The sequence below is a fragment of the Haemorhous mexicanus genome, chromosome 18, assembly GCF_027477595.1.
Source record: "Haemorhous mexicanus isolate bHaeMex1 chromosome 18, bHaeMex1.pri, whole genome shotgun sequence".
NCBI classification, from domain to species: Eukaryota; Metazoa; Chordata; class Aves; order Passeriformes; family Fringillidae; genus Haemorhous; species Haemorhous mexicanus.
Window position 1 is genome coordinate 11,133,619 of NC_082358.1, and position 21,165 is coordinate 11,154,783.

The 21,165-nt window shown below is 55.4% G+C and overlaps 1 protein-coding gene across 3 annotated transcripts in view; it reads left to right on the plus strand.

Moving 5' to 3' along the window:
• LAMA5 (laminin subunit alpha 5) overlaps positions 1-21,165 on the plus strand; it is an 89,635-nt gene that overhangs the window by 66,999 nt on the left and 1,471 nt on the right. For all 3 annotated transcript variants that reach the window (XM_059862387.1, XM_059862388.1, XM_059862389.1), the window contains exons 31-79: positions 119-245; positions 435-574; positions 1,324-1,439; positions 2,108-2,319; positions 2,439-2,643; positions 2,798-2,942; positions 3,455-3,595; positions 3,950-4,111; positions 4,231-4,332; positions 4,418-4,501; positions 5,147-5,377; positions 5,819-5,932; positions 6,207-6,334; positions 6,565-6,645; positions 7,025-7,239; positions 7,854-7,954; positions 8,383-8,563; positions 9,241-9,384; positions 9,463-9,614; positions 9,694-9,804; positions 10,650-10,761; positions 11,288-11,458; positions 12,284-12,480; positions 12,566-12,682; positions 12,759-12,913; positions 13,133-13,274; positions 13,504-13,606; positions 13,691-13,804; positions 13,922-14,101; positions 14,398-14,540; positions 14,736-14,912; positions 15,154-15,290; positions 15,371-15,524; positions 15,613-15,746; positions 15,833-15,995; positions 16,432-16,560; positions 16,755-16,906; positions 17,290-17,422; positions 17,711-17,851; positions 18,036-18,166; positions 18,248-18,415; positions 18,508-18,640; positions 18,763-18,920; positions 19,039-19,225; positions 19,477-19,629; positions 19,746-19,905; positions 19,993-20,123; positions 20,217-20,307; positions 21,013-21,132. In XM_059862387.1, coding sequence (XP_059718370.1) covers positions 119-245; positions 435-574; positions 1,324-1,439; positions 2,108-2,319; positions 2,439-2,643; positions 2,798-2,942; positions 3,455-3,595; positions 3,950-4,111; positions 4,231-4,332; positions 4,418-4,501; positions 5,147-5,377; positions 5,819-5,932; positions 6,207-6,334; positions 6,565-6,645; positions 7,025-7,239; positions 7,854-7,954; positions 8,383-8,563; positions 9,241-9,384; positions 9,463-9,614; positions 9,694-9,804; positions 10,650-10,761; positions 11,288-11,458; positions 12,284-12,480; positions 12,566-12,682; positions 12,759-12,913; positions 13,133-13,274; positions 13,504-13,606; positions 13,691-13,804; positions 13,922-14,101; positions 14,398-14,540; positions 14,736-14,912; positions 15,154-15,290; positions 15,371-15,524; positions 15,613-15,746; positions 15,833-15,995; positions 16,432-16,560; positions 16,755-16,906; positions 17,290-17,422; positions 17,711-17,851; positions 18,036-18,166; positions 18,248-18,415; positions 18,508-18,640; positions 18,763-18,920; positions 19,039-19,225; positions 19,477-19,629; positions 19,746-19,905; positions 19,993-20,123; positions 20,217-20,307; positions 21,013-21,132 — 7,078 coding nt within the window. The remainder of the gene's footprint in view (positions 1-118; positions 246-434; positions 575-1,323; positions 1,440-2,107; positions 2,320-2,438; positions 2,644-2,797; positions 2,943-3,454; positions 3,596-3,949; positions 4,112-4,230; positions 4,333-4,417; positions 4,502-5,146; positions 5,378-5,818; positions 5,933-6,206; positions 6,335-6,564; positions 6,646-7,024; positions 7,240-7,853; positions 7,955-8,382; positions 8,564-9,240; positions 9,385-9,462; positions 9,615-9,693; positions 9,805-10,649; positions 10,762-11,287; positions 11,459-12,283; positions 12,481-12,565; positions 12,683-12,758; positions 12,914-13,132; positions 13,275-13,503; positions 13,607-13,690; positions 13,805-13,921; positions 14,102-14,397; positions 14,541-14,735; positions 14,913-15,153; positions 15,291-15,370; positions 15,525-15,612; positions 15,747-15,832; positions 15,996-16,431; positions 16,561-16,754; positions 16,907-17,289; positions 17,423-17,710; positions 17,852-18,035; positions 18,167-18,247; positions 18,416-18,507; positions 18,641-18,762; positions 18,921-19,038; positions 19,226-19,476; positions 19,630-19,745; positions 19,906-19,992; positions 20,124-20,216; positions 20,308-21,012; positions 21,133-21,165) is intronic.

Here is a 21,165-nt window from a genome sequence, read left to right on the forward strand (position 1 = left end):
CAGCACCTGGCAGCTGGGCAATAGTAGCACAAATCTGTGCAGTAATTCAGGACCATGCCAGCCGTGGGTGCAGGTGTCACACGTGGGTTTTTGTCTGTGTTCTCCCGTGCTGGGGCAGGCTACAGTGGTGTTCAGCAGCAGGATCCAGAGCCTGGGACGCTACGCCTTCATCCTGCACCTGTACCAGCCCAGCCACCCCAGCTTCCCCGTGGAGGTGCTCATCAATGGTGGGCGCATCTGGCAAGGTGAGAGCAGCAGGGACCTGGGCAGCTGCTGGCTGGCAGGAGCCCTGGAAGTTTTCCATGCCAGAGGATGACTGTGGGTTCTTTAGGGATTGCAAAAATGAAGCAAGACTGACATACCCCTTCCAAAGTGGGAGGATGGGATGGGGACTCAAGGGACAGGTGAGGCCAACACATTTGTTGTCTTTTCAGGTCAGACCAATGCGAGTTTCTGCCCACATGGCTACGGGTGTCGGAGCCTGGTGGTTTCTGAGGACCAAACCATCCTGGATGTTACTGACAACGATCTGACTGTGGTTGTTCGAGTGCCAGAGGGCAAGCAGCTGTGGCTGGTGAGCCTCTCTCCAGGGAGCTCCCAGAGCATGCTGGGCAGGCTTCAGCAGAGGGCTTTGCATTGGATTTTTGTCACTGTGTGACCTCAGGAATGTTACCCACCATCACTCATTTCTGAACTACCCTAGAACTTGCCAAGTCTCCAGCCTTAGTCGTGTGTAATTGAGGGCAGTATTTACAGGGGCAGCTTCTGTATATGACAGTGTCCTTCCTTGTCTGGTTTTGATATCAAAACCAGGCAGAAATTGAAGCTGTTACTTTGCATATATAGTTTGTGATAATCCAGAAGAAGCCTTATTCCTGCTCTAGCAATATTTTAAACCTGCATAATATTGTTTGTTCAGGCAGGCCTTAGCATGAGAGTAGGTAGCCCAGGACTAGAGGGTTGACCAAAATTTGGATAAATGGCTGAAAGACAGAACTGGAACCCAGGTGCTTTCATGTGTAGAAATTTCAGATGATAGAGACTGCCTCCCTGCTGAGGCACAGCCAGTGCTGTGCTCTGGGAGTGTTCTGCCTGGTTTTAGTCCAGTGAATTTGTGCTGTTCCTCATGTGGAGCTTTAGGTTAAATGGACCCTGAGGGACAGACCTTAGTAGAGAGGTGGCTCCTGGTCTTTGCAGTACTTGGTGTGTTAGGTTCTGTCCCAGCAAGGCATGAAAGGGTAAAGGTGCGTTTGCACTTCGGAGTCATTTTGGATGGTGCTTGTCTGTCTGAGCTGGCTCACCCAGCTCGCCCTTGCTTTGCAGGATTACATCCTTGTGGTGCCTGAGGACAGCTACACCCCCCAGTACCTGCAGGAGGAACCCCTGGACAAGTCCTATGATTTCATCAGCAGCTGTGGCATCAACAGCTTCTACATCAAGTGAGATGCTTGCCTTTGGGTGCCCACAGGCTGCACACTCCTCAGGGAGCAGCACCCCTTCCCTTCGTGTGTGGCAGGCAGGGGCTGGTTGAGGTTTTCTCTGTTGACCAGACGTGGGTATCTGGGAGCTCTCAGTGTCACAGGGCTCTCCCTCCCACGAAGTCCCCGTGGCTGCAGGAGATGCTGGATTGGGGTGGTGGGCAGGCTGTGGGTCCCACAAAGTGCCCGTGGCTGCAGGAGATGCTGAATTAGGGTGGTGGGCAGGCTGTGGGTCCCACAAAGTGCCCATGGCTGCAGGAGATGCTGGATTGGGGTGGTGGGCAGGCTGTGGGTCCCACAAAGTGCCCATGGCTGCAGGACATGCTGGATTGGGGTGGTGGGCAGGCTGTGGGTCCCACAAAGTCCCCGTGGCTGCAGGAGATGCTGGATTAGGGTGGTGGGCAGGCTGTGGGTCCCACAAAGTGCCCATGGCTGCAGGAGATGCTGGATTGGGGTGGTGGGCAGGCTGTGGGTCCCACAAAGTACCCGTGGCTGCAGGAGATGCTGGATTGGGGTGGTGGGCAGGCTGTGGGTCCCACAAAGTGCCCATGGCTGCAGGAGATGCTGGATTGGGGTGGTGGGCAGGCTGTGGGGATGGGCAGCACTGACCCTCCTGCCTTCCCCTGCAGCCCCAGCACGTCCTCGAGGTTCTGCCATGACTCTGCCGTCTCTCTGTCCCTCTTCTACAACAACGGGGCGCAGCCGTGCGGCTGCCACGAGGCCGGGGCGCGGGGCAGCCAGTGCCAGCCCTTCGGGGGACAGTGTCCCTGCAGGCCCAACGTCATCGGCCGCCAGTGCTCCCGCTGTGCCACCGGCTACTGGGGCTTCCCCAACTGCAGGCGTGAGTTCCCCTGGCTGCCCCTCTGCCTTCCCCGCGCCTGCTCTGTGTCCATTCCCCACGCCTGCCCTGGGTCCCTGGGTCTGGCTCGCCCAAACCCAGCCCTTTTCTGTCCCTCGCAGCCTGTGACTGCGGGACACGTCTGTGTGATGAGGTGACAGGGCAGTGCATCTGCCCTCCCCACACCCTGAAGCCGGAGTGTGTGGTCTGTGAGCCCCAGACCTTCGGCTGCCACCCCCTCATCGGCTGTGAGGACTGCAACTGCTCCCGGCCCGGCGTGCAGGAGTTGACAGAGCCAGGCTGTGACGTGGACAGCGGGCAGTGCAGGTGAGGGAGCCTTGTTCTGGCACTGGGGACATCTGGCAGCATCCCTGGGCTCCCTGCTAGAGTCCCCTGCTGGGACACCTTGGCAAGCTCAAGGGAGGAAATGTGCGGATGGGGGTCAGCTCTGAAAGCTCCTGTGGCTCTTGTGTCCTCCCAGGTGCAAGCCCAACATCATCGGGCGGCAGTGTGACCTCTGTGCCCCTGGCTACTACCACTACCCCGACTGCAGGCGCTGTGACTGCCACCAGGCTGGCACCCAGGCCAGCGTGTGTGACCCGGTCACAGGGCAGTGTCACTGCAAGGTCAGTCCCCCAATGCCTCCATGTGGTGCCTTTCTCCTTGCCTAGACTCTCCAGCTCTCACAGGGGGTGGCAGAGGCTGTGTGTGCCCAGCCTGCCCTGTGGGGTGGTGGGTTCAGAGCACCCTGAAAAGCTCTTATCTCCTCATCCTTCCTGCCCATGAAGTCTCACTCCTTGGGCTGTCTCTGGGGGAGATGGCCAGTCTGAGTCCAGCCCTGTGTCAGAGCTGGTTGCAGGGGAAGCTGTCAGCCCTATTGGCTCCTGGCTCCATGGCAGCAGAGTAACTCAAAACAGTTTCTGAGCTGCCTGCTCCAGCCTCTTTGTAGGGCTTACAAGTGCTTTCTGTAGGTGAATTTAATGTTTGGTGGGTGCTGTTCAAGCAAACCTGTTTGGGGAACTGCTTTAACATCTTCCAGCACCACAGCGCTTTGCTTTGATTGCTCAGACAGCCATCCCTGTCCTCCACTGAGGCCTTGTGAGAAGCTGCTGACACTTGAGCTTTGCTTATCTTTCAGGAAAACGTGGAGGGCCTGAGGTGTGACCAGTGCCGCCTGGGGACATTTTCTTTGGATGCCACCAACCCCAAGGGCTGCACCAAGTGCTTCTGCTTCGGTGCCACCGATCGCTGCCGCAGCGCCGAGAAGCACCGAGCTGAGGTGAGAGGGGCTGGAGCCACCAGAGCCTCAGGTCAGGTGTGTCCCACCCACCTGGCTCCCTGCTGCCCTCGGGTCTCTGTCCTGCATTAATCCTGCTGAAGATACACCGTGAGGAGGGTTGTCTTTGACTCCCTGTGCCCGTCTCCTGCTTTCAGCCCCTTTTCCTGGTCTCTGGGGTCTCATGTGCTGGGTGGGGGTGATGATCAGCTTTCCTGTGGCTTCATCGGGATGCATGTGAGGTGTGAGCCTGTTACTCCCCTTTCTGCTGCTCTGGGACCTATTCTTCTGGAGCATCAACATACAGATACTTTCTGTAACTCTACTAGAAGACCCAGAGTTGCTCTTCCCCTCCAGTTTGTCGACATGAACGGGTGGCTCTTGCTGAGCAGCGACCGCCACGAGGTGCCAACAGCTCTGAGCCCACGAGAGCAGCTCGTCACTGCTGACCTCAAAAACCTCCCAGATGCCTACCAGGAGCTCTACTGGGTTGCACCCAGCTCCTACCTTGGGGACCAGGTAAGAGAATGGGGAACCACCCTGACCTCACCTGCAGGCACTGCTCCCGCTCCAGTTGAGCAGGGCCATCTCTGAGTTGTCTCAGTGCTGTGGATGGATGGGACTTGTCTCTCCCTCAGGTTTCCTCCTATGGAGGGCACCTTCGCTACGAGCTGCACTCCAACCCTCGCAGGGGTGACGTGTTCATTCCCATGGAGTCCCGGCCCGACGTGATCCTCAAGGTGCAGCCCAAGAAATGCCCTGGTGCCCCCTGCTAATGCAGGAGCAGGGTGAGGTGATGACTGACACCTTCCTTGCTTTTCCCAGGGAAATCAGATGAGCATCATGTTTCTGGAAGGTGCCTACCCATCCCCAGGGGAGGCACATCAAGGCCAGCTGCAGCTGGTGGAGGTGAGTTTGCACACACAAGTGAAGTGCTCAGATAATGCAGGAAAGGACAAGACTGTCACAGTCATATTTTCTAAAAAATCCCTTTGCCCAGGATTTTCTCCTGGGAAGCTGAGAAGCCTCAGGGAAAAAGGAAAAAAATTCTTATCTCATTTGCTTCTCCTGTGTTGTGATCACATGTGGAATGTGTTTGGAGGTTGTTTATCCAACAGGTGATTGTTTCATTGGTTTCATGTGAATTGTTTTGACTTATTGGCCAATCAAGGCCAAGCTGTGTCGAGGCTCTGGAAAGAGTCATGAGTTTTCATTATTATTTTTTTAGCCTTCTGTAAGCATCCTTTCTGTATTCTTCAGTGTAGTTTAGTATAGCATTCTTTTATATAATATAGTATTATAAAATAATAAATTAGCCTTCTGAAAACATGGAGTCAGATTCATCATTCCTTCCCTCATCTGGGGAACCCAGAAAATACAATACGAGACCTCATGCAGATAGAGGGAAGGTGCTTGGAGCTCAGCATTTTAGGTGCTGCAGGGCTCTTTCACCCATGCAGAGAGGAACGATTCCAGCAGCAGGGTTGTGGAGGCTGGGCTGCACGTTCAGGTGCTTGTGCTTCCTGCCAGTAATACCAGGTTTTCTCCCACCAGGGTAACTTCAGGCACACAGAGACTCACAACCCTGTGTCCAGAGAGGAGCTGATGATGGTGCTGGCAAACCTGGAGCAGCTGCAGATCCGGACACTCTTCTCCCAGCTCTCTTCCTCCGTGTCCCTGCGCCGTGTGGTGCTGGAGATGGCCACGGACACAGCCACGGGCATCCGTGCCAGCAACGTGGAGCTGTGCTTCTGCCCAGCTAACTACCAGGGGGACTCCTGCCAGGTGAGGGGAGAGTGGACAGGCTGCTCCACTCAGAGGGGTCACATGGTCATGTTTTGGGTGCCACCTGCCTACAAGCTGGCTCTTGAGGGCTTCAGTTGAAATGACGACTTGGCTTGTTCCAAAGGAAGGAACATTCCCCCATCACAACACCATCCACCTGTGAGATATGCAAAAGTTCCATCTGCCTTCTTGGAAGGGACATGATGGGGAAATCATTCAGGTGCTGCAGTACCTCAGAATGTGTCCTTCACTCTGGCCAATTCTCTCCTGGTTAAAAGGAGCAGGAAGCAACTGCACTGAAAAATCTTCATCTTTGCTTATAATCTTTTCTCCATCAGTACAACCCAGTGGGAATTCTGTCATGGAAACTAATTTAGTTTCTTTGCTTTTCCCAAAAGTATCAGGCTGTTTTTCAGATCTCTTCTTTTTCTGTCTCCTCAGGAATGTGCTCCAGGTTACTACAGGGACACCAAGGGGCTCTTCTTGGGAAAATGCATCCCCTGCCATTGCAATGGCCACTCAGATCAGTGCCTGCCAGGCTCTGGCATATGCCTTGTAAGTAAACAGTGGAGCAGTGTGATATTTTGGAGTTAGGAGGTCTGTGGCATGTGATTCAAAAGCTCTTTATATACTAACTGGGCTGGCAGAACCATGTCTGGGTTGGAGCATTGGCTTCACTGTTTCAGTGGTGACCCTGCTCAGGGTCAGCTTAGGGTGCAAGGCAGTTCTGGGAGAGAGGAAGGACTGAGGCATCCTGATGGGGAGTTTTTTAGCACATCCACCATTCTTGTTGTCAGTGCTGAGCCCAGGGTTTGCCTTTTCCTTGCAGAACTGCCAGCACAACACAGAAGGAGACCACTGTGAGCGGTGCAAGGACGGCTACATGGGCAGCCCCTCTGCCCAGGAACCCCTGCAGTGTGTTGGGTGCCCATGCCCTCTTTCAGTTGCCTCCAACAAGTAAGCACCTCAGGATGGGATTGCCTGTTCCTGTTTGGCCTCACTGTTTAACCACTGGAACCACTCTGTGCCCCACCAGGGCAGGTGTCCCAGTGCCAGCCTTGTCCTTGTCCCCAAACCATGTTTGTAGCCTCTTTCCCTAGGCCCCAGCAGCCCACAATGAGTGACCAGCTCCCCTGGCACCACATCAGGAGTAACTGCTCCTCCCTGTGTCCCCATTCTCATTTCAGTTTTGCTGTTGGCTGTGTCCACAAGGGATCCAACATGCAGTGCCTCTGCAAGCCAGGCTACGCTGGACCAAACTGTGAGCGGTAAGGGGGTGGCACCCCTGTTTGGGGGGGCCTCAGACACCAACCCTGTGCAGCCACTGCTGTGGCAGAGAAGCTTTCTCCTTAAGGACTGCAGCAGAAACAGCTGCTTTGTTCTGGCAGCATTTCCTTCAGTCCTCTTCAGCCTGCAAACGCCCGACTGCTGAAATTCTGTTACTGTAGGTGTATGGCTTAGGTGTGCTTTGCCTTGACTTGCAGCCTGTGATAAAGGCACCTTTCTGAGGTATCCTGAGGCAAAACACAGAGTGCTTTGAGATCCCTGAGGGCTGCAGCAGTTACAAGTGTTGGATGCTCACACCGTTCCAGTTGTGCAACTCCAGGCTGCAGGATCCTCACTCTGTCGTAACTTGTGTTTCTCCAGGTGTGCCCCGGGATACTTTGGCAACCCCTTGGTGATTGGCAGCTCGTGCCAGCCCTGTGACTGCAGCGGGAACACGGACCCCAACATGCTGTTCAGCAGCTGTGACCCCCTGACGGGCGCCTGCTCGGGCTGCATGCACCACACGGCGGGCGCGCGCTGCGAGCTCTGCGCGCCCGGCTACTACGGGGACGCCGTGCTGGCCAAGAACTGCACCCGTGAGTGGGGCAGGGGAGGGTGCCCATTCCCAGCTCTGCTCATCATCCCTCTGAGGAACAGCAGCCCAAATGCAGCTTGCAAAAGGGGTCACGTGTCACTGATGCATTTTATGAAAATCCTTTCGCTAGGATTTTTGTCCTCAGAAGCCTCAGAAAAGAAATGTAAACAATAACTATCTGATGGCTGTGGAAGGTGGTCTGGAGGTGGTTTACCAACAGGTGCATTTTGATTGGTCTCATGGGGATTGTTTTTAATTAATGGCCAATCACAGCCAGCTGTGTCAGACTCTGAGTCTGTCACGAGATTTTATTGTTCATTCCTTTCTAGCTTTCTGATGTCTCCTTTCTTTAGTACAGTTTCAATATATCATTTTATTTTAATATATATCATAAAATAATAAATCAGCCTTTTCGTCTCTTCCCTCATCCTGGGGACCCTCAAACACTACCACAGTCATGGGCATAAGCTGTTGTGAGAAGCAAATCCAAGAGGAGAGAGGCTCTATCTTAAATTTGATAGATAAGGGGAAATAGCAGTTTTTCTGTTAGCAGTAAGTGTTGTGAGTGGCTGACAGGCTCTTCAGTTTAATACTGGATGTATTTTTCCCTGACAGAGTGCAACTGTTCGCCTTGTGGGACTGACTCCTGCCATCCACAAACTGGCCAGTGCTTCTGCAAGACTGGAGTGACAGGCCAGCACTGTGACCGCTGCGAGGTGAGGGTCACCTGGGCCCTGGGATGGTGCCTGTCCTTGCCATGGGGATGGGGGCAGCCCTGGTGTGTCATCCCCCAGGCTTGTGAGCAGAGCAGGGCTGGCTGCCAGCTGGTGAAGGCTGAACTTGCATAAGTACGTGGCAAAAGCCTATTAAAGATCTGGGAGCAAGCAGTGCAGGCAGCATTCCAGTAAAGTGGCATCATTTGTGAAACTGCAGTAAACCCCATTTTCCCAAGTGCATCCAGCAGGTTCACAGGGCAGTGCTGTGGCATGTCTGTGCTCTCACTGCAGCTCCACGTCTTTACCATGCTGCTTGGAGTTTTGTGGTGCTCAAAACACACCTAGAAAGGAAGGGGGGGTCCCCCATTACTGACCCAGGAGAGGGACACACTTGCTGACCAGGACATCTGTATCCTGCTTTTCCCTAGGAGGGGTACTACGGCTTCGAGGGGTGCTCGGGCTGCCGGAGGTGTGACTGCGACGTGGGCGCCGTGGGGAGCAGCTGCCACCTGCAGAGTGGCCAGTGCAGCTGCCTGCCCGGGGTCAGCGGCTCCCGCTGCCACCAGTGTGCCCCAGGCTACTGGGGCTTCGGCCAGGACGGCTGCACAAGTGAGTGTGTGTGTGTGGAGGAATGCATTTTTTGTTAATGGAGTGACAAAAGTATCTCTTGTTTCTTTAAAAAGGAAAGAAGCTTAGAAGTTTTTCTTCTCAAGTAAAAAAAGCATCTCATAGGCCTAAAAGACTTCACTTTAAACTTAAAGATAGCTAATTAGACCAAAGCCAAAAAGTCTTGCTTGGGCAATTTACTAGAAAAAGAAGAGAACAAAGAAACTAGTTGCTTTTGTGAGGTGTTTGTTTTACTAGGAGCAAGAACTTCTTGCACCTAAAGCGCTTTTTCTCTGTAAGGAGTTTGTTGTTTTGCCTTTTATTAAAACTTTTTGTTTCCAACACTGCAACAAAAACCATTCTGCTAATTTTATGCCTCCAAAGGTAACTGAGCTATCTTAAGTGAAAAATAGACATCCAAAAGCTTATAATACCTAGCCCAAGAAGCTCCTATTACTAGTGTGGGGTCCCAGCCAAGGGCACTGGGACAGGGCTGTGCTGCTGCTCCAGTTGTTGGAGGCAGAAAACAGCTGGCAGCTGTCTGAGGGCCTGTGCACATCACTGCACAGGGAACCCCCAGCAGCAGCGTGTGGATGGGCACAGCTGGAATAAAACCTCTCCTTCCCCTCTTCTCCAGCATGGTAAAGCCCAGAATGATTCTCTGTTTCTGGCCCCTGCAGAGTGTGAGTGCAGAGGGGGCTCCTGTGACCCTCGCACTGGGGAGTGCACGTGCCCCAGCGGGCTCACGGGGAAGCAGTGCGACGTCTGCCTGCGCCAGCACGAGATCCTGGTGGCCAACGGCCCCGACAGCATGAAGTGTGAAGGTCTGTGTGCCACTGTCCTGGGGAAGGAGGGGAGGGGAGCCCGGGGGAGGGCCTGTGCTGACTGCTGTGTCCCTGCAGTGTGTGACAGCTGTGTCCTGCTCCTGCTGGAGGACCTGCAGAGCATCGAGATGTCCTTCCCGTCCATCCGCGGCCAGCTGGTCACCCTCAACGCCAGCTCCATTGCCTGGGCTCGCCTTCACGGCCTCAACAGCACCATTCTGGCCATTGCTGTATGTGGAAGGCTTCCCATCACCTTCTGCCTATGTTTCCTGGCCTGTTGGCCTGATTTAGCCTTTTTTTTTTCTCTAGAACCAGCTCCGTGAGTACCACAGAGCCATGAGCGGGGTCAGGCAAAGGGCTGATGAGCTGGAGGATGAGAACATGGACCTCACACAGGACCTGAATGCACTGCAGCACAAAGTAGGGTATTTCTCCACCTTTCTTTGCCGGAGCACAAGTCCCCTTTTTACCAAAATGAGGGCTTTGAAGGCTGTGAGGAGCCTAGTTCAGGCAGGTTGGGTCTCCTGCTTGACCAGAACTAAGTTGCAGTGTTAAGTGCTCAAGCTGGATTACCTGCTTTCCTTCCATGGAGAGCTGTGAAACATCTCATAATACTGATAGTTTTTCTTGATTTACTGCTTGCTTTAGAGGTGGGCCCAACTTTAAGCAGTAAAAATAAATCAAATATCATTTATAGAAGGGAAATACAAGTAAGGTACACAAAACATCTGGGTCCATCATGGATGCAATCTGTATCCAGTCTAAAACCTAGGAATTGCATCAACAGCGAATGGATAAACTGAGCAAGATTTGATTTCACTTGATTTGATTTATAAAGTGCCTGCTCCTAATCTGAGAGAGAGGGGAAAATCTCTACTTGATGACATATCTCCCCAGACAGCTGCAAAGACAAACTGCCCTGTGTGTACCAGACAGACTGCAGCCCCCTGTCTCTTGATCAGGACCCAGGTGTGCCTGGCTCCAGGCTTTGGGGCTTTCCTTGTGTTAAGAGCACAGAGCAGTGCTGAACTCTGTGGTGTCAGGATTGTTCCAGCATCCAGAGCCTGTTGCACTGGAGCTGTATTTAATGCTTGTGCTTCTCTGAAGGAGCTAAATAAGATCATCCATTGTGGGACAGGCTCCTTCAGGGATCTCACAAGTGACACATTCCCAGGCCTTGTGTGCCTTTTGGGAGCAACAGTCCCACTGATAAATCACATAAAATACCATCTCATACTTTAACTAAGGCATTGTTTTTGTGGTAGATGACCATGGCTCACAGAGAAGCGGTTCGTGTTGAGCAGCACACGAGGGACATGTACCAGAGGGGGGAACAGCTCCTGCTGCACATCCAAAGCATCCAGAGGGGCATTGCAGGTATGTCAAGAAGGGCCTTCACTTTGGTGTTTTTCCCCCCCTGTGATATGCCATGCTCTTGGTTTCCAGCACTGCCAAGTACTGCAGTGCTTAGAGAAAGCCATGGAGAGAACGAAGAAAACAAAAATACAAAGGAAGATCCCTGCAGAATCCCAGCTTTTACCCTGACCAGCCTTATTGTGATTCTCAGCTGCTAAACACAAGTCTGAGGAAAAACCTTATTAAACTTCACAAATGTTACTAAAATGCATAAAGTGGGGGCAATCTGCACTGCAGCTTCAGGAGAGATTGAGCAAAGCAGAGTGGCTGGATTTTGGACAAAAGTAAAGCCACAGAAAGATGCTCAGGATGTAACATGTGTTACTGGTGGTGGCCGAGGAGGCTGAAACATGAGCCTCTGGGTGATATCAAGCAGTTTGTTGTCTGAGTGCTGCCTGAAAGCTGTCAGTGGTTTGTGAGAAGAACCTCAGAGAGTTGTGAAGGCCCTGCTTTGGTCAGTCTGACGGGGGTGTGGGTTTCCCTGCAGAGCTGGTGCGGCAGATGGCCAGGTTTGGGGCAGAGAACGCCAGCACCACCTCCAGCGAGGAGTTCCGGCAGAAGCTGGCCGAGGTGGAAAGGATGCTGAGGGAGATGAAGAAGAGGAGCCTGGGAGCCCAGGAGGAGCTGGCAAGGCGTGAGCACGAGGAGGCTCAGAAGTGTGAGTCCAGCTCAGTGGCACAGGGCTGCCCAGGTCCTGCTGGGTCTGGCTTGGAGACACTGCACGCAGACACTGCACATCGTGGTTGTGTTTAGAGAGAGCTGTTGAGAGCCAGGCACCCCCAATCATTTTTATAGGAGCTTCAGAGTCCCCTGTGACACTCCAACAGATAATTTGTGGTTCTTTTTCCCTTAAGGCAAATTTTAGAGCAGAACTAAGTGCATTGTTCTGTTTGATGAACAAAAATGACAACACTTATAACCAGGAATCACCATTATTATGTGATGTATTCACATCACACATGGATGGGAGTAGTTCACACCATGTTTCTTCCTATTTGCTGTCCCCGTAGAGTAACAACCAGCAGCCAGCTTCCACAGTAGCTCTGCTGTCCTGAGGGCGTCCTTGCTGGAGTGAGAGCAGTGATCCCAGCCAGGGATGCTGGTGCTGCAGGAAGTGAACACTTCTGATTAACAAGCCTTGGCAAAGCATAACTCAGTAGCTGAAAGCTGGAATTATAAGCTGGCTTTTGTTGGAAATAAGTCATTTTTCACAGTGAAAGTAATCAAGGTCCATCATCTGGATCTTTTCAGGCATAGCTGTGTATCTTTGAAAGAGATCCCATCTCTCTGAGGGTTTGTAGACAGTCATGGACAAGATCCTGTGCCATCTAGGCTGAAAAGGAGGGAGGGAGGGGTGGAAGATGGTCACTTCTGGCCTTGGTATCTGCCAACACCAGAGCCAGGCTTTGGGGCAGCCAGGCACAGAAAGAGTGTTTAACACAGGAGGAGGAATTAGCAAGAGTTCTCTCCCCGCCCTGCACAGTGCTGCATCGGGTGAAGAGCGAGCTGCACGCCCGCTGGCAGTCCAACCAGGACCTGCTGAGCAGCACCCAGGAGCGGCTGGCCCAGCACAGCTCCCAGCTCATGGATCTGCGAGATGCCCTCAACGAGGCTGTGAACAAAACCAGGCAGACAGAGGAGCTCAACAGCCTGAACCGAAACAACCTGGAGGAGAGTCAGGTAGACCTTCCCCATGGTCCTGGCCATGGAGTGAGGGAGGGCTGTCCCAGCCCTGCTGCTCCTAACTCTGGGTCTTTGTGTCCAGCAAAAGAGCCAGGAGCTCCAAAAGCAGCATGCACTGGTGCAGGAGACCCTGCAGATGGCCAAGGACGCCCTTGCCCAGGTCTCTGACTTCCTGCAGATGATGGAGCATGCAAAGGAGGTGAGTGGCAGAGGCACACTGGCATGGGCAGAGGGAGAGCTGTGGCAGCCCTCAGCAGTGACAGGTGTCCTTGCAGGCCTACGAGAAGCTGGCAGCACTGCTGGATGGGGCCAAGCTGCCCCTCACTGAGCGGGTGAAGAAGTTCTCCCCAGCCAGCAGCAAGATCCCCATCGTGGAGCAGGCAGAGGAGCACGCCCGGCTCCTGGATGAGCTCGCAAGGAACCTGTCTGGGTAAGGCACCTGTCCTGAGCCTCACTGGTCAGGCTGTCTGCTGCCAGAGCTGGGGAAGGGAAACTGCAGCCCCTCCATGGCAGGGGAACAGCAGGGTATCACCTCCAGAGTTTTATACTGGAGCACACATTGTGCTGAGCAGCACAGAGGGGTTTGTCTGGGAGGGCATGGGCAAGATCCTGTTTTCCATGGACTTGATGGCTTCATCTTCCAACACAGCATTATCCAGGACACAAACCAGGATGGCTTTATCCAGAGGGCAGTCAATGCCTCCAATGCCTACGCCAGCATCATTGAAGCTGTGAGGAAAGCAGAGCAAGCAGCCCGTGATGCTGACAAGGCAGCCAGCGAGGCCCTGATGGTACGTGCTGTGGGGAGCCCTGTAAGATGGGCAGGAAACAAACTCCCTTCCCTCTGACACGAGGGTGCTGTGCTCTGTGCCTGAGAGCTGAGTCTGCCCCAGCTGGGGCCACACTCAGTGTTTGGGTCTCCCTGTCACACCCCACTGCAGCTGTCTGAACGAGCATTTCTGTGTGCAGTCAGAGCCAGAGCCTTGAATTCCTCCTCAGAGTCCCATGTTTGTTTCACAGAATGTCATATCAGAAAACCTCGGGGCCACCTCCAGGACACTGAAGAGGAACAGCAGCAGTCTGGAGGAGGCTGCAAGGAGACAGCAGAGCAAACTCAATGGGGGTGAGAGAGGCTTCTCACAGGATCTGCTGTCCTTTGGGCTGGACTGAGCTCCAGCAAACAGCATGTGCATTTCTTTAATTGCAGCTATTAAAGGCACTCTGCAGACAGCAAAGGACAAGCTGGCTGATCTCCGTGTGAGGAAGGAGCAGCTCCTGACCCAGCTCCAGTCTGTGCAGGACATGCTAGGCAGGGAGCAAGGTTTGTTCTGGGGTAGCTGGACTGATTCTGTCTGCTCCCTTCTCTGTGCACTGACTGTGATCCAAAGGTGCTTCCTCCCTGCTCCTGCACACCTCAGAGATATTTATTTCTTTGCAGAGGACACAAAGGACACAATCCAGAATGCCAAAGCAGCTGCTGCTGAGGCCAATGAAACAGCTGCAAGAGTGGAGGATGCCCTGAGCACCATGAAGAAGAACCTGGATGAGTGGAAAGACCAGTATGGAGGCCTCCGAAATGAAGACCTGAACCAGGCAGTCCAGGATGCCAGGAAATCTGGTGAGTGCTGAGCCTGGTGTGCTGCCAGGGTGAGTCTGATATGAGCCACTGCATGCAGAGATGCCCCCAGAGTATTTTTGAAAGCTGTGCTTTGCAACTCCAGGTCAACAGCAGAGGGAGGTAGCCAATGGGTGCTTTAAGTGCTGGCCCTTATTTTTTCCTCCTTTCTTGCAATGTCTGTATCACCTGTAGCTTTACTGCAGGAAGTTGCATGCTTTGACTTGCATTTCTTAAACTGCCTTTGCATTTCCCTTCCTTGCTAACCTCCAAAACTCCTGGCTCCTCTTCAACCCCAGTGTCCAGCCTGGAGAGCACCATTCCCCTGCTGCTGGAGAAGCTGAGCAGCCTGGAGAACAGGAGGAACAAAAATGCCACCGTGTCAGAGAACATCGTGAGGATCCGGCAGCTCATCACACAGGCGAGGAACGCCGCCAGCAAGGTGAGCTCAGGGGAGGGGGAGAACTGGGCTGGGGAACTGGGCTGGAGGAAAGCTTACCTGAGGGTGGCATGCAAAGGGGAGGGTGTTTGGGGCCACCAGGCAGGGTCCCTTTCTTGTGGGATTTGGTATAACTGGCAGTGACCAGGCAGGTGGCAGTGGGTTCAGTGCCACAGGGCTGGATTTGTCTCCCTACAGGTGAAAGTGCCCATGAAATTCAATGGCAGCTCAGGGGTGCAGGTCCGGATGCCCAGCAATCTGCAGGATTTAGCAGCCTACACATCCCTCAAATTCTATATCCAAAACCCCGAGCCCAGGAGCCAGCAGGACGGGGCAGAGGAGGGGCGGTTCGTCTTGTACCTGGGCAGCCAAGAGGTGAGATGGGGCCAGAGGGTGATGGAGCCAATATTGCATCGATGATGTCCATGCCTGGACATGAGCCCCTCACCTGGTCCCTGGATAACTTTGTGGGGGACACAAAGCCTCTGCGTGCAGCCATCAGCCTGGGTGGGGAGTGGAATAGGGGCTGTTTGTCCAGTGCAGCCCTGGGAACATCAGGGAGAGCTCCTGCCTGTCCCAAATGCCCACATGTGGCCCTGTCTCTCCCTGAGTTCAGGCCACTGGAGACTACCTGGGCATTGTGCTCAAGGACCGCCGAGTGCATTGGATTTACAAACTGGGAGACGAGGAACCAACCTCCCTGAGCGTCGACGAGGATATTGGAGAGCAGTTTGTCACCATCAGCATCAACAGGTAGGGCCTTTCCTCAGGGAGGGCAGGGTTTGCTCCTTGGGGGGGTGTCCTCTGGTCTTGACTGTCCCTCCCTGCTGCAGGATCCTGCAGTACGGGCACATGTCGGTGATCGTGGAGAGGCAGAGGGTGCACGAGATCAAGGGAGACAGCGTGGCCAAGGGAGAGCAGGGGCTGCTCAACCTGGACCCACGCAACGTGGTCTTCTACGTGGGGGGCTACCCCTCCAGCTTCACGGTGAGGCAGGCAGCAGGGAGGGGGGAGCAGGCCTTAGGAGGTTCTTACAGGAGGGAAACCCTGTTTAAGTGTTGTGTTTAACTGCCAGCCTCCTCCTGCTTTGCGCTATCCCAACTACCGCGGGTGCCTGGAGCTGGACACGCTGAACGAGGAGGTGGTGAGCCTGTACAACTTCCAGCACACCTTCGAGCTGGACACGGCTGCCGAGAAACCCTGCGCCAGGTGGGCACCACAGCCTGCCCAGGGCACCTAGCTCAGCCCTGCTCGCTCCGTGCCTTGGCAGTGATGGCTCTTGCTGTGTGTCTCAGGTCCAAGTCCACGGGAGACCCCTGGCTGACGGACGGCTCCTACTTCGACGGCAGCGGCTACGCGGAGATCAAGTTTGAGAGCCAGTTCGGCACCACCAAGCGCTTCGAGCAGGAGATCAGGGTGGTCTCCTACAACGGCATCATCTTCTTCCTGGAGAACCAGGCAGGTGCTTGCTCCCCTGGGGAGCCTTCATCCCTCAGTGGACAGTCACAGGGCTGTTCGCAGGCATTCCCAGTGCAGGGCACGTGGGAGAGGAAGGCTTTGGAGATCTCAGGGCTGCTTGGAGCAGGATTTTAGCACTGTTGTTAAAAGCCATGAGAGGACTGGACCCAGACTTCACAGCAGTCACTTGGCTGGTGCTGGAGGGGCTCCCCAGAGCTTGGGGATCACGAGGGCAGGCAGTGCTGCAAGGAGCATTTCCAGCTTGCAGTGTTAACCCTGTGCCCCAGCACAGGGCTGCTGATTGAAATTAAATCCCAGATGACTGTGACCAGGGCACTGAAGTGGGACCTGCTCCCACCAGTGCTAAAGGGCAGGTGGGCTCAGTGCCACAGCTGCATTCTGGGCATCTGCTGAGTGTCCATCCTGCCTCCCCCAGGGTCAGTTCCTGTGTCTGGCCATCCGGGATGGGAAGCTGGCTCTTTACTATGATTTCAGCTCTGGCCTGGAGATGGCAAAACCGAGCAACTCCTCGTCCCTCACCATCAGCAGCACCACAAACAAAGCGGTAAGAGGTAAAGGGGCTCTCTTGGAGGGAGGGCTCCTCATCCAGCGTGGGGAGGCACATGGACTCTTGTTTTTGAGGGGGTCAGAGCTGCAAGAAGTTTTTTGACTTGAGCTGTTAATTTGACACTTCGTCTTGCCCTCTGTGATGGACTTAACTCTCCCAGACTGACTGATATTTCTCTGCTCTGTCTCCAGATCCAAATTTTCCTCCTCAAAATGAATAACAAGAAGCGCATCCTGGTGCGGGTGGAGCGCCTCACCATCTTTGTGGTGGAGCAGGAGAACTCCCTGGAGAACGCTGTCTCCTACTACCTGGGGGGTGTGCCCCCAGCTGTGCTGCCCCCCAGGTGGGTCCAGCCTGCAATGAAGTGGGACAGTCAGCATGTTCCCCTCCAGTCTCTGGTGGTGGCCCTGGCCCTTTCTCAGCCATCCAGGATTGTTGGAACCCTGCTGAAACTGGGGGGGAAGTTTTCCTCTCCCTGTCCATCATCCTGAGCTTTTAAGAATGGTAACTTTTCCATCTCTGGTGAGGGATGAGGTGCTGGTGGGTGTCACCAAGTCCTCCTTTGCCATGCTGAGTGCTTTGGAGCAGCCTTGGCACTGGAGATACCCATGACCATCACAATTCATTCCCAGGCACTTTGCCTGAAAGAGCTACGGGGCCAAGTCCTGCCCGGGGCTGTGTCCTGCCTGGGGCTGTCCTTGTTAACACTATGTGCTTCTCCTGCAGTTTGAAGTCTCTCTTCCCCACGGGTGGGCCCATCCGGGGCTGCATGAAGGGCTTGAAGGCTCTTGGCAAATACGTCGACCTGAAGCGCATGAGCACCGTGGGCGTCAGCTACGGGTGCACCTCGGACCTCCTGGTGAGCACAGAGCCCTGGCAGCCTGGCCAGCGTGCTGGGGGAAGGGTCTGTCTGGGAAAGGGAGCCCAGCACCCCCAGGACAGGCCCCATCTCCCCTCATTCACACAGAAACAAGCATAAACCTCCTACATCCTCAGTGCAGAGGGGTCGTGGTGAGGTGCTTGCTCCACGTCGTTGGCCATAGCAACAGCCAGAACCAGCAAGGAAGCCGAGCTCCTCACTCATATCCCAGTGCTCCTGCAAGGCCAGGGCCAGGCTCCCACCTTGTCTCTGTGCTGTCTCTCACAGGTTGCACGCTCAGTCAGTGTCCATGGCCATGGCTACCTGACCCTGGCTCTGACGGATGTGCCAGGGCTGAGGGACTTCTACAGTGGCTTCAGCTTCCAGACGAGCCAGCCTGAGGGGCTGCTCTACCACCACTCCACCCAGGTGGGCACCTGCAGGCCCCCAGATATCCCAGCAGTGGGGTTGCTGGGGAGGGTGCTGCTTCCCTTTGGGAAAGAGGAGATTTTCGTGGGGCCAGGATGTGAATCTGCAGTGAGAGCTGCGCCCTGAGCTCCTGAAGGGCAGTGAGGTTCAGCCGCTGAGCTGCTGGGTGATGTTTTTTCTGCAGGAGGGGACATGCCAGGTGTCCCTCCAGAGGGGCCACCTGGCCTTGAACCTGCTGGGAAGCGAAGTCACCACTGACAGTGCCTATGCAGACGGCAGGGCGCACTACGTGACTTTCTACAGCGATGCCCGAGGGTACGTGTCCCGCTGTGGGTGCTGTGGGGGCCGGGGTGCCCACAGCCACAGGTCCTGCTGAGCCCCTGCTGCCACCCCCAGGGTCAGGCTGTACGTGGACGATGAGCTGCAGGACAGCAGGGCTGGCCCCGGGCGCAGCCGGCGGCAGCGGCGCCAGGACGGGCGTCGGCTCTTCCAGCTCGGGGGTTCCCCGGAGCCGGGGGCCCTCAGCAACCTCAGCGGCTGCATCGGGAACGTCTTCGTCAAGCGGTGAGTGACAGCGTGCCCCTTCCACACAGCAGGGCTCAGCCCCTTCCCACCTCCCAGCTGCTATAACAGGGAACTTTTCTCCCCATGAGTAGGATGTCAGAGCCACAAATGGTGGTGGACCTGCAGCAGAATGTGGAGAGCATCAATGTCACCATGAGCTGTCCCGTGGGCGAGCAGTCGCAGCAGCTCAGAGTCACTCCGAAGAAGGACAGGCGGAAACCCAAGGTACCGGCTGCTGCCAGAGCTCCCCACATCCTCCTCCTCATCCTCCTCAGATGCCACTGCTCAGCTCTGCTGGCAGGGCAGGGATGCTCCCCTCACTCCATTCCCTGGTGCCCGTTGTGTAGGTGCCGGGCAAGCCTGCTCCCAAGGGCCGCCGCCACGACCAGGACGGGCTGTGCCAGCTGCAGCCCCAGCCCCGTGCAGCCAGGGGCTCCTCCCGCTTTGGGGGGAGCCCGAGCAGCCGCTGGGAGTTTGATGAGATCCCAGCCTCCTTCGGGTGGAGGTGAGCCTCACCCTGTGCCCACCCCGTGCAATCCTGGCCCTGGGATCATGGCCTGGAAGCACATGTGCCATGCAGTTGCAGGAGAGCCAGGTGCTCCCATCACTCCCTGTCCCTGCAGGTCCCATTTCTCCCTGGAGGTGAAGCTGAACTCCTCCAGTGGGCTGCTCTTCTACGTGGCGGGCGAGCGGGGCTCCTCCATGGCTCTCTTTGTCTCCAACGGGCGCTTTGTTTTCCTGGTGGAGCTCGGCAGGCGCCGGCTGCGCATCCGCAGCAAGGACAAGTACCGTGACCGCCGGTGGCACACGGTGAGCGGGGTGTGGGGCTCAGCAGGACCTCCCTGAACCACGTCAGCACCCCTGCAGGTGCTGGCTCCGTGCAGCCCTGCTCTGGGTGTTGCTTCTCGATTGCACACGGGATGCTGCAGTTCCAGGGGAGCAAAGGGGACAGCAAAATCACAGCCGGGACTGGCTGAACTTTTGAGCTGAGGCCTCCTTTTGCTGGGGCTCCTCCCAGCCAGGAAGCTCCCAGTCTTGGCACTGACCTTTGCTCCTTGCAGGTCTTCTTCAGCAGAGACCAGAGCCGGGCCCAGCTGGTCATCGATGGGCTGCGAGCCCATGGTGCTGCAGTGGCCACCACAGAGCTCTTCGTGGCCCAGACCCCCTTGTATGTGGGGGGGCTTCCAGCTGGAAAAGCCAGGGCTCACATACCGGTAAGGGCTTGGCAGCCCCATGGCATCACCCTCTCTCAGCCTGTTCCCAGTCCCGTGGCATCACCTGGTGCCTCCCAGCTTTTGCCCCCTCTGTGCTCAGTGGCCTCTCTCCACAGGCTGCATCGGCCTCCAGCTTTGATGGCTGCCTGAGGAACCCCCAGCTGGACGGGAGGCCCCTGGGTCCCCCCTCACGCACTTTTGGGGTGACGCCGTGCTACGAGGGCGCGCTGGAGAGCGGCGTCTTCTTCGCCACGGATGGTGGCTCCATCGCCTTAGGTACCCCGCTGTGGCCTGGGACTAGCAGGGTCACATTCCATGGGAATGCCCTTGGTCCTTTCCTCACCAGTGGCATTTCTCTTCCAGCTGATGCTGTGATGACTGAGCAGGACCTGGAGGTGACACTGGAGGTGCGTCCCCGCAGTGCCTCTGGCCTCATCTTCCACATCGGCACGAGGAGAAGCCACCATCTCCTGCTCTACATGGAGGAGACCAAGGTACTGGGAGGGGGGCTTCCCCACAGGTTTCAGAGGGCATGGGTGTCTGCTGCCTCTCGGTTCTCCAGCTCTGATGGGTTTGTCTCACCCCAGGTCACTGTGAGAGCAGGCGCTGGGGCTGATGAGTTCTCAGCGTCGGTGACAAGCCCAGCTCTCTGCGACGGGCAGTGGCACACCATTGCAGGTGAGGTGACAGCTCCCCTGGTTCTGTGGCTCTGTTCCAGCCCTGCTCAGCCCACATCTCCTAGGGGAGCTCAGGACAAACCCAGGCTTGGCAATTTAAACCCTGTGCCCCTGCTGTGTGCATGTAATTTGGGAGTTTGTAGCTGCCATGAGGTCAATTTCCTAATTACCAAGAACTCCTGCTTGATCTCAGCACTGTCAGCTCTGGTAGTCAGGCGAGGCAGGTTGTTTTCCACTTCATGGAGCTGCTGGCAAGGCCAAGGATGTGCCACAGGACTTGATCCATCCTGGACTGTGTCCAGCTTGAAGTGAAAGCCCAATTTGCTTTGGTGTTGAGTGTGTCCAAAGGGCTCCAAGCCCATAGCTGGGAGCAGGGATTGCAGAATTCATACCTGTACAGGAAACTCAGCCTTTAATGTAGCTGCCATGCAGCAAGTGCTGTTTTGCATCAAGCCCTTTTTGGGGTTGGGGGCACAGCTGTAGCCCCATCTCAGCACAGCTCTGTTTTAAACCTTCATCTTGTTCAACCAGCACTGGGTGAGGTTTTGGGGGATTGTCCAGACTCTGAGCATTTCCTGAGAGCTAGGCCAGGCCCTTTGACCCTCAGTAGTTTTGCACTTGCTGCAGCTGTGGTCTAGGCTGGAGAGCAGAGGTGGGCTTGCTCCATGGGTAAGGAAGCAGCACTGACTATTGTTTTATTTTGAAGTTACCAAATGGAAAAACGTAATCCAGGTGGATGTGGACACAGAAGGCAACCACACAGTGGGACCCAGCCAGCCTCCTGCACCCAGCACAAGGGCAACCTTCTCCCTGGGAGGGCTGCCAGGTGAGTGGGGAAAGATGTGCCAGGATTAAAAAC